Raw genomic sequence first — 12,684 nt, 5'->3', positions numbered from 1 at the left:
GTAGGTTTCTTCCACCAACAGGAAAAATTGACTAACATCGAGTATTTTATTGCATCCCGATCCTACAACACGGTACGGAACAGAACGGCGTAATTATGATATAACAAACACTTATAAATTTCTCACTGCTTGATATCATGCATATGGAACATTACTGACACTGTATTTGCCTTTCGACATTGGGTCGGTAGATGCAGAGTGGGTCTCGGCCCATAAGTGACCACGGTTGGTCCGTGGTCCAATAGCTCTGCACTCTGACCGGCCAACCGAGCAGAAGAGGGCTGGCCATGGCTCTACCGTGGTTCTATGCCTCTGCATTCGTGAGATGGGGATCGGCTGGCCCGCACCATCAGCTGTCCTGAGAATGGTTTTCCGTGGTTTTCCATTCTCCTGCACTAAGGCGAACGCCGGGACAGTTCCTAGTATAGGGCACGGCCGCCAATCCCATTACATTCTTCGAGCATCTCCTTCACCGTAACAAATCTCCTGGCCTGAGGGAGGGCGTTACCCTCTAAGGGAGCTCCAAGGTAGAGCTGTGGCGACCCTTCCTCTGTTCGGTAGGTCGGCCGGAGTGCAGAACTGTCGGACCACGTACCAGCCGTACCCACTTGTAGGCTGAAACCTACTCTGCAACTGCCGACTGAACGCCTACATCTCGAGTACCAACTTATGGAGCCGGGAGATGCAAACACGTGTTTGGTAATCGGCACTGTCGCTCGCAGCGCTCACTGGCGGCTGACTCACCAACCAGGGCGAGAGTGATAACACTAATTCCTTCCATTCGTTATAGTGAAAGTAATACTTCTGTTCTAGTCTACACTGTATCTCACAAAGATGGATCTAGGTTTAATAAAATCTTACAAGGAACCCATTGGCGCAAACAAGATATTGTATCAAGCATACATATTTTGAGGACATTACATTACTTGCTGTGTCGATTATTTTTCAGGGAAAAGGAAATCCGGAGCGACATCCAAGCTCGGAAATACTTTTTTCCTGTTTTTACAAGTTGCTTTACGTCGCATCGTCGCAGACATGTCTTTGGCTAGGAGCGGAAGGAAGCGGCCGTAGCCTTAATTAAGGCACAGTCCCGGCATTTGGCTGGGAAAACACGAAAAACCATCTTCAGGGGTTCGAACCCACTATCTTTCGAATACTGGATACTGGCCGCAATTAAGCTACTGCAGCTATAGATCGAGCTCGGTTATAAGGAACCTGCGCATCTGTGAGGATGGAGCCCTACCTGCAAGGAATTCTAAATGTTTAAGAAATGCTGGGGCTGTAAGGCCATTGCCGCTTCCTTCCAACTCCTAGCCCTTTCCTATCCCATCTTCGCCATAAGACCTTTCTGTGTCGGTGCGACGTAAAGCCACTAGCAAAAGAGTTTAAGACGGCATAAACACCTAGTCCCCGAGGCAGAGGAATTAAGCAATGAAAGTTAAAATCACCGAACCAGCTGGAAATCGAAACTGAGAACTCTTGGTCCAAAGGGCAGTGAGCTAACCATTTAGTCATGAAGCCGGATATCTCATTTCACTGAATCTGTCACAGAAAACTTTAAGTAAAAATAATAATACAAGAAGCAGAAACAATCGACATACACATTGCAATCGTGCTAAAGCAATTATGTTATAACACGTATGCAGAATGTTCAATATTCTATGATAAAATACTCAGGAGATTTCACATTATGATTGGTAACATATTTTAAGAGATACTAAAACATTAATTAAATAGTATTCATTATAGGAGCTGTAAAAATCTTAATTTACTTTTGTCATGTGCCGTATAGTTCATCTAAAATATGTACCATGTAACGTGACAGTAAAGATGGACAGTAGATAAATACATAAAAATTGATGCAATATTACACCTGTAGGTCAGAGGCGTATTTAGTCCTAGGAAGACTAGGCAGCTGCTTGAGATCGTGGGTTGTAAGCTGTTACTGTTTAAGAAAAATATTTTATTCACAATTCTAGAACTTAAATCGCAGTGAAATGGATGTGAATAACGTTGGCAACAATCGCCTCAAATTTAATGTACGGTCTGGTAACGGAAAGAGGGCAGGTTTTGTTTTAGTAATAACGTCACATCGTCACAATGCGATCATTAGTACTTCTTTTCAATGTCATGTCTTCTCATGTGATAACCTTCCGATTACTTATTAAAATGTGCTAGAAAACTGCGAGAGCGTTACAAGGAACGACTTGGAAAAACGTTTGAGTGATGTTCATTTGAGGCTACGAAATAAAAACATCCTACATAAACACATTGTATTAATTGCTGTTTGATAAATCACATTCAAGAAATGTTTCCTAATTAAGAGACTACATTACAAATACTTTTGTCAACTCCTGCAACCAATTGTTTGTCCGATAGATCTTTCTCATTCCTCTAAAGACTCGAGAATTATTTACGATAATCTACAGTACGTCGCAAGATCAAGTCAAAACAGTCTTGCCACAGCAACTAGATTACAGTGCGGAGAAGTGATCGACGAATTTGTAACAGAGAAACCAAGCCGTGTAAACCACTTGTTGCCAGACTTGAGTGTGGTGAGTTCAATATTCATGTATATTATTATTATTATTATTATTATTATTATTATTATTATTATTATTATTATTATTATTATTATTATTATTTATTTAGGTACGGTACGTATAGATGTAAGCTACCTGGTGGTACATTCATGTCGAAGTATACTATGACGTACGGTAATTGCCTTCTTCCCGCACTCAAAAGAGAACGGAAAATGACATTTTCTTCTTATTCTTATTTTCTACCGCGTTTTCCCAGATCTGTGGGGTCTCGGGTGCGAACTGCGTCGCGTGAATTTGGCCCTGTTTTCCGGCCGGATGCCCTTCCTGACGCCAACCCTATATAGAGGGATGTAGTCACTATTGCGTGTTTCTGTGGTGGTTGGTAGTGTAGTGTGGTGTATGAATATGAAGATGAAAGTGGTGGGACAAACACAAACACCCAGTCCCCGGGCCAGAAGAATTAATCAAATGCGATTAAAATCCCCGAACAGGCCTAGAATCGAACCCGGGACCCTCTGAACCGAAGGCTTCAACGCTGACCATTCAGCCAATGAGTCGGACGGAAAATGATATTTTACCATACTGTAATTATTTTCTGCACTAGTTTATTAAATAATCGTCTCTGTTTAGTGGAACTCCGCTTCGCAGTAACGTACTAAACACGGATAGTCACAGAGATCATGAATCAAAGAACACCAAACTTGTTGAATTGTCTCTCGTCCTGTTTCCCTACCCATCTACACAAACATTGGCGTCTCTGCATTCCCAGCTCAAGGAACCTGCTGCCTTCAAATACTGACTATTGTATAGGTTAAACATTTCCAACAGATAAATATCGCATATATCATTAGCTGCCGCCCCCGGAGGTCCGAGTTCGATTACCGGCTACGCCACGAAAACTGAAAAAAGGTATGTGGGCTGGAACGGGGTCCACTCAGCCTCGGGAGGTCAAATAAGTAGAGGTGGGTCCGATTCCCACCTCAGCCATCCTGGAAGTGGTTTTCCGTGGTTTCCCACTTCTCCTCCAGGCAAATGCCGGGATGGTACCTAACTTAAGGCCACGGCCGCTTCCTTCCCTACTCCTTGTCTATTCCTTCCAATCTTCCCATCCCCTACCAAGGCCCCTGTTCAGCATAGCAGGTGAGGCCGGCTGGGCGAGGTACTGGTCATCCTCCCCAGTTGTATCCACGATCCAATGTCACCCGCTCCAGGACACTGCACTTGTGGCGGTGGAGATGGGGTCCCTTGCTGAATCCGAGGGAAAAACCAACCCTGGAGGGTAAACAGATTAAGTACCTGTAAGTAAGTAAGTAAGTAAGTAAATATCGCATATATCACTGGATATCATTGTTCCTTTTTTCTTCCTTTAGTAATCCAAGAACAGAGGCCCATGTTTCGACTCTGGTAACTTAGTGGACTGTTCATTGCTTCAAATAATATTAACTGTTATGTTCTATTAGAATATAACCCCGTGTACACAGCTCTTATACCGTTCATAACAAGACACGAACAGAAAATCAAGAAAACATTAACGCATGGATCAAAGAGGGACGATTTGCGTCGTGACGAATTATTTATAATTACATTCATTTAATTTAAAATAAATAAATTCACCACAGTATGAAATAAAATATTGTACGCAACAGCCACTAAATTGATCACTTTACATTACTAATTTCGAAATTCAGTCCGGACGTAAATATCTCGCTCGTAACTAGTAGCATAGCCAGCATCGGCAGAAGGGGGGGGGGGGTTATAGTTACAACCAAGGTTAATAAAGACGTCCTTAATCTTCCTTTCCTCACACACAACATTCCACACTACCGTCATTCCAATTACACGCAGGTTCATACAATATGGTGCCAGTAGGGGCAAAAGATCCACATGGGTCGACGCCCCGAACAAATAGCATTTTTTTTTAAATCGTGACATAACCTCACATGTTCTGTTATACAAGACAGATCATGCAACACACTAATAATAAACGATACGACTACAATTTATATCGAATAAAGTCCGTACATAACTACGTAGATAATAATAATAATAATAATAATAATAATAATAATAATAATAATAACAACACCTACTAACCGAGCTCGATATTTTCACTGTTTACCCATGGGTTTAGAGAATTGTTTCCAAGTTATACTAGTACACTACACACTTGCATCAATTACAAAATCTTACATTCAAATATTTTAATGTTGTTTGCGTTACGTCCCACTAACTGCAATTACGGTTTTCGGAGACGCCTATAGCTGCCGGAATTTAGTCCCGCAGGAGTTCTTTGACATGCCAGTAAATCTACCGACACGATGCTGACGTATTTGACCACTTTCAAATACCACCGGACTGAGCCAGGATCGAACCTGCAAAGTTGGGGTCAGAAGGCCAGCCCATCAACCGTCTGAGCCACTCAGCCCGGGTACATTAAAATACAGAACAAGAACAAAACGATCAAGGTCAACAGTTACAGCGAATAGTATATTCAGGTTACAATCTAAAATCAAACTTTCGAGGCTTCTTAGAAAACAGATGCAACAGATCTCTTGGTTCTACAATTACGTCTCTGAATATTTATTTAGCTTGTTGTTTATTGTCAGTTTCTGTTTATTTCCTGTGATGGGGGCGGGGGAGTAGCCTATACCCAGTAACCCTCCCTTGGCTCCGCCCCTCCTCGTAACGTAAAAGTTAACTATTTCTTCCTAGAGGTGCCAGGTACCTAAATTCGCCCCTGAGGGAACATAATTCCCTCTATACAGGTACAGTCGAACCTCGATATCTCGAACCTCCATTAGTCGAATTTTCAGTATCTCGAAATAACTTCACTCTCCCGGCCATTTGTCCTAGTCTTCACGTGTATTTATATCTCGTTCACCTCTGTGGTGTAGTGGTTAGCATGATTAGATGCCACCTCCGGAGGTCCGGGTTCGATTCCCGGCTCTGCCACGAAATTTGAAAAGTGGTATGAGGGCTGGAACGGGGTCCACTCAGCCTCAGGAGGTCAACTGAGTAGAGAGGTTTAGATTCCCACCTCAGTCATCCTGAAAGTGTTTTCCGTGGTTTCCCACTTCTCCTCCAGGCAAATGCCGGGATGATACCTAACTGAAGGCCACGGTCGCTTTCTTTCCTCTTCCTTGTCCATCCCTGTTCAGTATAGCAGGTAAGGCTGCCTGGGCGAGGCACTGGCCCTTTTCCTCAGTTGTATCCCCGACCCACGCTCCAGGACACTGCCCTTGCGACGGTAGCGGTGGGAGCCCTCGCTGAGTCCGAGGGAGAAAACAACCCTGGATGGTAAACAGATTAAGAAAGAAGAAAGAATATTTATTTCTCTATTACTAGAAGTTCGGTTACACGAATTTCTCGATTTCTCGAAGCAAACATTTCCTCCCTTGCAGCAAAAAAATACTCTGTAACTCGAATTTTACACAACATTGACTGTGCAATACAGCATTTGTAGTCTGTGGGGAAGAGTTAACAAGTAAAGAATGCTTACAGTGATCCTGGGAGCTAATATGATAGGAACGGAAAAACAAACATCTAATGATCGGAAAATCGGCGAAGCCTGGTTGTTTTTTCGGATGTGAAGTAATTACTGGTCACGTACAAAAGCAACCCCGGAAGTCGTTAATGACAAGCTCCATTTATGAATGTTGGCTACATGTTTCGAACCTACGTACAGAGTGAGTCGAATATAAATGACAGTGTTTCTCGCAGGAATAAATGATGTTGTTGAAAATTATGTGGAAGAAAAGAAGGTTAACAGTAAAAAAACAGAAGATAATAACGATTTTTTCCAAAGGTGTTAATGGAGGTAGGCCTATGTTTCTTGTTCCACTACTGTATGTACTGTATTCTATCTTCTAAAATGTTACTTTAATAAGGGTCGTAATGGAATAAGAATTTATTGCAGCCACATGACCGTACAATGGGATACAACAATAGGTTTCAAGGTTGCAAAATAAGCATGAAATATTGTCACACTCTATACTGCGATTCACAGATGCTCGAGGCAGTTTAGTCTTTGTTATAGTCAACTATGCTCTTTTCCCTTTTACTACACAGTGTTATGTGGTATTTGTCGCATGGATTCTCACACAGAGAATATATACATTCTTTGTTCGGTTCATGATATTTTATGTTTTTGCAAATTTTGTGATCGAAGCCGTGTACGGCGAGTCTAGTGATTACGTTTCTTAGTTCCTGATTTTCCTGTGTCCATCGTCTATCGGCCATTGCTTCCGTTGCGTAAAAATCCAGTGGTATGTCCTGTTGTTTCAGATGCTTCTGCTCAAGTACCTTCTCCATTTGCAGGGTAGATGGGAGGTGTAGTTTGAATCGAAGGTCTTCTATATAGAAAGGTTCCCTTGCTAATTCATAGGGTCATAATTAAAGCGATGCCGTTAAGTAGGAGTTTGTTCGTATTTTTAAATACTGTAAAAGATACTGTAATTAGTACAAGCCCGTAGATACATATGATTCAATTGTGCGCTATATATGCTCAAAAACGGTATTCCCTATATCTCGAAGTTTCAATGACTCGAAATAAAATTTTGCTCCGGAGGTGATTCGAGATAGCTATCGAGGTTCCACTATATGTTACATATTAGAGTTGTTTCTTTCAGTAACACGTTTGGCTACATGGCTAAATGGTCAGCGTGCTGGCCTTTGGTCCAGAGGGTCCCGGGTTCGAATCCCGGCCGGTCGTGGATTTTAACCTTAAATGGTTATTTCCCTTGGCTCCGGGACTGGGTGTTTGTGTTGTCCCCAACATCCCTGCAACTCACACACCACACATAACACTGTCCTCCACCACAATAATACGCAATTACCTACATATGGCAGATGCCGCCCACCCTCATCGGAGGGTCTGCCTTACAAGGGCTGCATCCGGCTAGAAATAGCCACACGAAAATATTATTATTATTATTATTATTATTATTATTATTATTATTATTATTATTATTATTATTATTATTATTATTATTATTCAGGAACTTCGCATATGTCTGTGTATTTTCTTATTTTTTGTACAATTGTAAGTCTAATGATAAATTAGGGAAAGGACTTTTAGATACTAGGCCTAATACGATGGTCGAGTCATAAGTCATGGCAACTATTTTTTTGCTCGCGAACAGGAGACAACACGGAAAATCTAAGATATGCATTTGGAAATACAGGGCATTTACTTATGCATAGTGCCTGAAGACAAATTCTGACTGCAGGAGATTCTCGTAGGAAAGTGACGGAACACACGCCATTGGTAAACATTGTTTTATTATGGTATAGACAGCAAATATGACAACTCACTTCAGGGCCAAACCGAATAAGAAAAAGACATGGGCAAGCCCATACACCCACATTGGGGAATTCCAGATTGACCATGTGGCAATCAATCGGACAAACACTAAAGAGATTATGAACACAAAGGTCAGAAAGAACACAAGAATAGAATCAGATCAGTATCTTACAGAAATCAAGTGCCTTTGGATTCCGCACAGGGGTAGACTGTCACAGACAAGTAGACCAACTGGAAAAATAAATATAGGCAGAGACAAATTACGGCACAATCGCTCCAAATACGAGGAAGGAATAGAAACTGGCAATGGATGGGATGACATGAAGCTGAATATGAGGAAACAGGCTGAAATATGGGGAAAGGAAGAAAAGAAAAAGAAACACTGGTGGTGGAATACGGACTGTGAGGAAGCGGTTGAGAATCGCAGGAAAGCCTGGAGAGACTGGAGCATTAAGAAGAACCTGGAAAAATGGGAAGTTTTCCTACGAGTAAGGAAGGAAACAGCCAGAACCATAAGATGGACCAAAAGACAGAGGATGAAGCAGGAATTGGATGAAATTGAAAACAACTTCAGGAAAAACAATAGTAGAGACTTTTTTGGGAAATTCAAAAAGAGCCTGAGTGGATATAAAGGCAGAGAACTCTTTATAAGATAAGAATGGGGATCTGGCAGTTAGTGCGAAGGAGAACTGTAGGATACTTGCAGAATACTTTCATGACCTGTTAAACTGTGAACCACCTGAAGAAGAGCTGGAGCTGGGGACAAACACAGAATAGAGAGAGTCATGTCCTCCAACTAGAGATGAGGTCGCACAGGCCATAAGCGATCTAAAGAATAACAAAGCAACCGGAGAAGATGGAATATCAGCTGAGATGATTAAGTGGGGAGGTGACAAGGCAGTAGACAACATGACCAACATCATCGGCCAGATTTGGAGAACAAAGAAGTTACCAGAAGGATGGAAGAATGCGATCATAATACCAATACATAAGAAGGGAGACAAGAGGGATGCAAACAACTATAGAGGAATTTCGCTACTAGAGATTGGCTATAAGGTGTTGTAGAAAGTCCTGCTCAATAGACTGGAAGAACAGTTAGAAAGTACAATTGTAGACTACCTAGCAGGATTTAGGAAGGGAAGAGGATGCATAGAACAGATATTTATACTGAAACAACTGATAGAACATAGGGCCTTAAAGAACAAAAAAACGGTGGTAACCTTTGTAGATTTCACTAAGGCATATGACTCCATCGACAGACAAACTCTTGGAAGAATCCTGAAGAACAGAGGATTAGATGGCACTACACATGAACTCATAATGGAAATTCTATCAGACACAAAGGCAAGGGTGAGATTCAGAGGAGTACTCTCTGAAGAATTTGATATCAACACTGGTGTCAAACAAGGAGATGGATTATCACCAATGTTGTTCAACATAGCTCTGGATGAAGTCATCAGACAGTGGAGAACAATGAATGAGACAATGGGAATACCAAAGACGCATGTTGGGGACAAAAAGGACAATAGGGCCCAAGTAGATTGTCTAGCCTTTGCGGACGACATAGCTATAGTAAGTGAGACAGAAGAAGATGCAAAGACACAACTCAACAACTTAAGCAATATAGCCGGAAGGGTAGGACTGAGGATCGCCTACAACAAGACAAAGACATTGAATACCACTGAGGATTGGACAACACCGGAAGGCACCGTGCAAAAGGTGGACAAATTCAAGTACCTAGGAGAATTTATAACAGGAAGGAATAGGAGCAATGCGGGAATAACAGAGAGGATAAAGAAGATGCGATCAGCCTTCTGTATGACCAGAGATATATACAATAAAAGGAATATATCTCCAGACGCAAAGATCAGACATTACAAGGCAACGGTGAGAAATGCTGTATTATATGCTGCTGAGACAATAGCACTAGGAAGAAATGGTGCGGAACAAGTAGAGAAAGAAGAGAGAAAAATATTGAGGAAAATACTAGGCCCTAAGAGAGGAGGTGAGAGATGGATGAGGAGACCCAGGGAAGAACTATACCGGAACATGAGGACAATCTCAGAAGAAATCAGACTGAAAAGAGCACGGTTTGCGGGACATGTAATCAGGATGAATATGGATAGAATGACGAAAAGAGTATGGAAAACAACAGCGAGGACACGAGGAAAGACAGGAACCAAGTGGGTAGTTGAACTCCGGAAAGATTGGTCAGAATTGGGGATCAAGGTGGAAGAAAAGGAAAATTGGAAAAGCAAGTACATACCGACTAATATGCCAGAGATCAGTGATAGGGATGGATACAGGAAAAGGATTGAGAGTCACCAGTGGAGTAGACAAGAGAAGAGGATACTGAATATCTCGGAAGAAGAGCGGGAGAGAAGAAGAGAAAGGATGAAGAGGTTCTGGGAGGAGAAGAAGAAAATGCAATCCATGAAGGAGCTGTCCGTGGTCCTACAGAGGCCGTAACGCAATAAGAAGAAGAAGAAGACTTCAAATACACAAGACTACGTGCAAAGGACAGGTCTCCAGTGGTTACAGACCTGGTTACAGACCATTATCCGTACGTCTTTGTCCATGGACACTGGACAGCCTGGGCGAGACAAATCAGCAGTTGATACTCTACCCCGTTTGAACGTCTCCACCCACCTCGCCACTGTTCTATAGGGCATGGCATGCACACCTAATGCTTCCCGCAGCTCTGCATGGTATTGGCGTGCATTTCTGCCGCGGAGAACTGCTGTTTTAATATACGATCGTTGCTCCTGCTTGCTGACTTTCATTTTGTGACGCTCTCACACTGTTGTTTACATACACCATCTAGTGGCAAGTACATACCGTACGTTTCCAAATACATATCTTAGATTTTCCGTGTTGTCTCCTGTTCGCGAAGAAAAAAGTAGTTGCCATGACTTATGACTCGATCTACGTAGGTTAGAATGCCTACGTATTTGAACAAGGCGCAAGTCTGATCTAGCCGCTCTTCAGTTAAGTAAATCTCACTGCAGAACCGTTGTGTGGTCTAGGATACACTTGTGCCTTGGTTAAATACGTTTGCATTCTGCCTAAACATAATTTCCCTACTAATATCGATAAGGAAATCAAGATCACCTTTATCAATGGACTGTGTACTTACTTAGCTCCATCCGGGAAACACATGACGCCCAGTCCCGAACACAGACCGTTCTGAAATCCTCCATCGTATCGAGTACCATCCGGGAGACGTAGATGCCCCACACCGTGCTTCTGCCCTCGCTGGTTCCAGTCCCCCACGTACCGTGTGTTGTCTTCGTAGCGGTACGCTCCGCATTTAACCACACCAACCACTGTGATCGAATCGTTCCTCAGAGTTAATGCAAAAGGGGTTGAAAACAAAGCGAATATAGATCTAGCACTACAAGCAATAGGCGATTGGTAGAGGCACAAGTTTGTGGTAAAATTTGTTGCCTAATTTCGTCATTTCCCTATCCGTTTAACTTCCTCGAATGCCAGGAACCCCACCTCTACCGCCTCAAAGGCGTGAGACGTTCGGTTGGGGTACAATTGGGAGGAGGACCAGCACCTCGCCAAGGTGGCTCTCACCTGCTACGCTGCACAGGGTCCTTGTGGGGGGAGGGGACAGATCGGAAGGGAAAGGGAAGGAAGCTGGTCGTGGCCTTAAGTTAGGTACGACCCCGACATTTGCCTGGAGAAGAAGTGGGAAACCACGGAAAAACACTTCGAAACCTCCCCTACTCTGTTGACCTGCGAGGCTGAGTCGACCGTTTCCAGTCCACGTACCACTTCTCAAATTTCGTTTCAGAGTCGGGAATCGAACCCGGGCCTCCGAGGGTGGCAGCTAAGCACACTAACCGCTACACCACAGAGGCGGACCTATTACATTTTCACCCATCTGAATCCCTCCCTATCACTTGATCAAATAATCCACGTAAACTATGGACGATGAGGGTGGAAAATTAAAAAGCTACAGTTTCTTGCAATCCAACATAAGAAGACTATTCAGCACAACCCTACACTAAACACTATATACGCTACCTTCCGCCATGATGAACTGTTTGCGACTGTCGGCCCCAAACCCCTACTAATGCTCACACCGCGAGCCTCTAAACGAATTACCAGCTCCTAGTTGGCTTCTTGCAGAAGTAGATCGTTGAATGTAGTATGTAGAAATTATCGAGAATATTGAGCGACTATATTGACTGCATGACACTTGAGCAGCTTTCCAAAGCCATAAGATTTACATTGGGTTATGCAGCTACTTGATTATTATTATTATTATTATTATTATTATTATTATTATTATTATTATTATTATTATCATCATCATCATATAATCCGTTTATCGTCCAGGGTTATTTTTCCCTCAGACTCAGCGAGGGATCCAACCTCTACCGCCTCAAGGGCAGTGTCCTGGAGCGTGAGACGTTTGGTCGGAGATACAACTTGGAAGGAGGACCAGTACCTCGCCCGGGCCGTCTCACCTTCTATGCTGAACAGGGGCTTGGTGGATGATGGCATGGAAGAGGGAAGGAAGCGTTCCTAGCCTTAAGTTAGGTGGCATCCCAGCATTTGAATGAAGAGAAAATCACTTCGAGGATGGCTGAAGTGTGAATCGAACCCATCTACTCAGCTGACTTCCCGAGGCTGGGTTGACCCTGTTCCAGTCTTTTCTTCCACCTCCGAAGGTGGCAGCTAATCACACTAACCACTACACCACAGAGGCGGACTACTTGAGCATTACCCGAATAATAACAAGAATAAAAATTACATTTTAATATAAATTAAATACAGTTATTAAGTATATTACAACCGCATTTCGTCCGCCTCTGTGGTATAGTG

The 12,684-nt window shown here is 42.8% G+C and overlaps 1 protein-coding gene across 1 annotated transcript in view; it reads right to left on the bottom strand.

The window, feature by feature from the left end:
- The window catches only part of rtp (retinophilin), a 39,488-nt gene extending 27,580 nt beyond the window's left edge, over positions 1 to 11,908 (bottom strand). Inside the window, exons 1-2 of the mRNA XM_067145988.1 lie at positions 11,881 to 11,908; positions 10,982 to 11,171 (exon numbers count right to left, since the gene is read on the bottom strand). Coding sequence (XP_067002089.1) covers positions 10,982 to 11,171; positions 11,881 to 11,890 — 200 coding nt within the window. The 5' untranslated portion in view covers positions 11,891 to 11,908. The remainder of the gene's footprint in view (positions 1 to 10,981; positions 11,172 to 11,880) is intronic.
- Positions 11,909 to 12,684: the final 776 nt, after the last annotated feature.

This window comes from Anabrus simplex, chromosome 1 (genome assembly GCF_040414725.1).
Source record: "Anabrus simplex isolate iqAnaSimp1 chromosome 1, ASM4041472v1, whole genome shotgun sequence".
In the NCBI taxonomy this organism is placed as follows: Eukaryota; Metazoa; Arthropoda; class Insecta; order Orthoptera; family Tettigoniidae; genus Anabrus; species Anabrus simplex.
The sequence above is the reverse complement of the archived record's forward strand: the minus strand, read 5'-3'. Positions and strand labels throughout refer to the sequence as shown.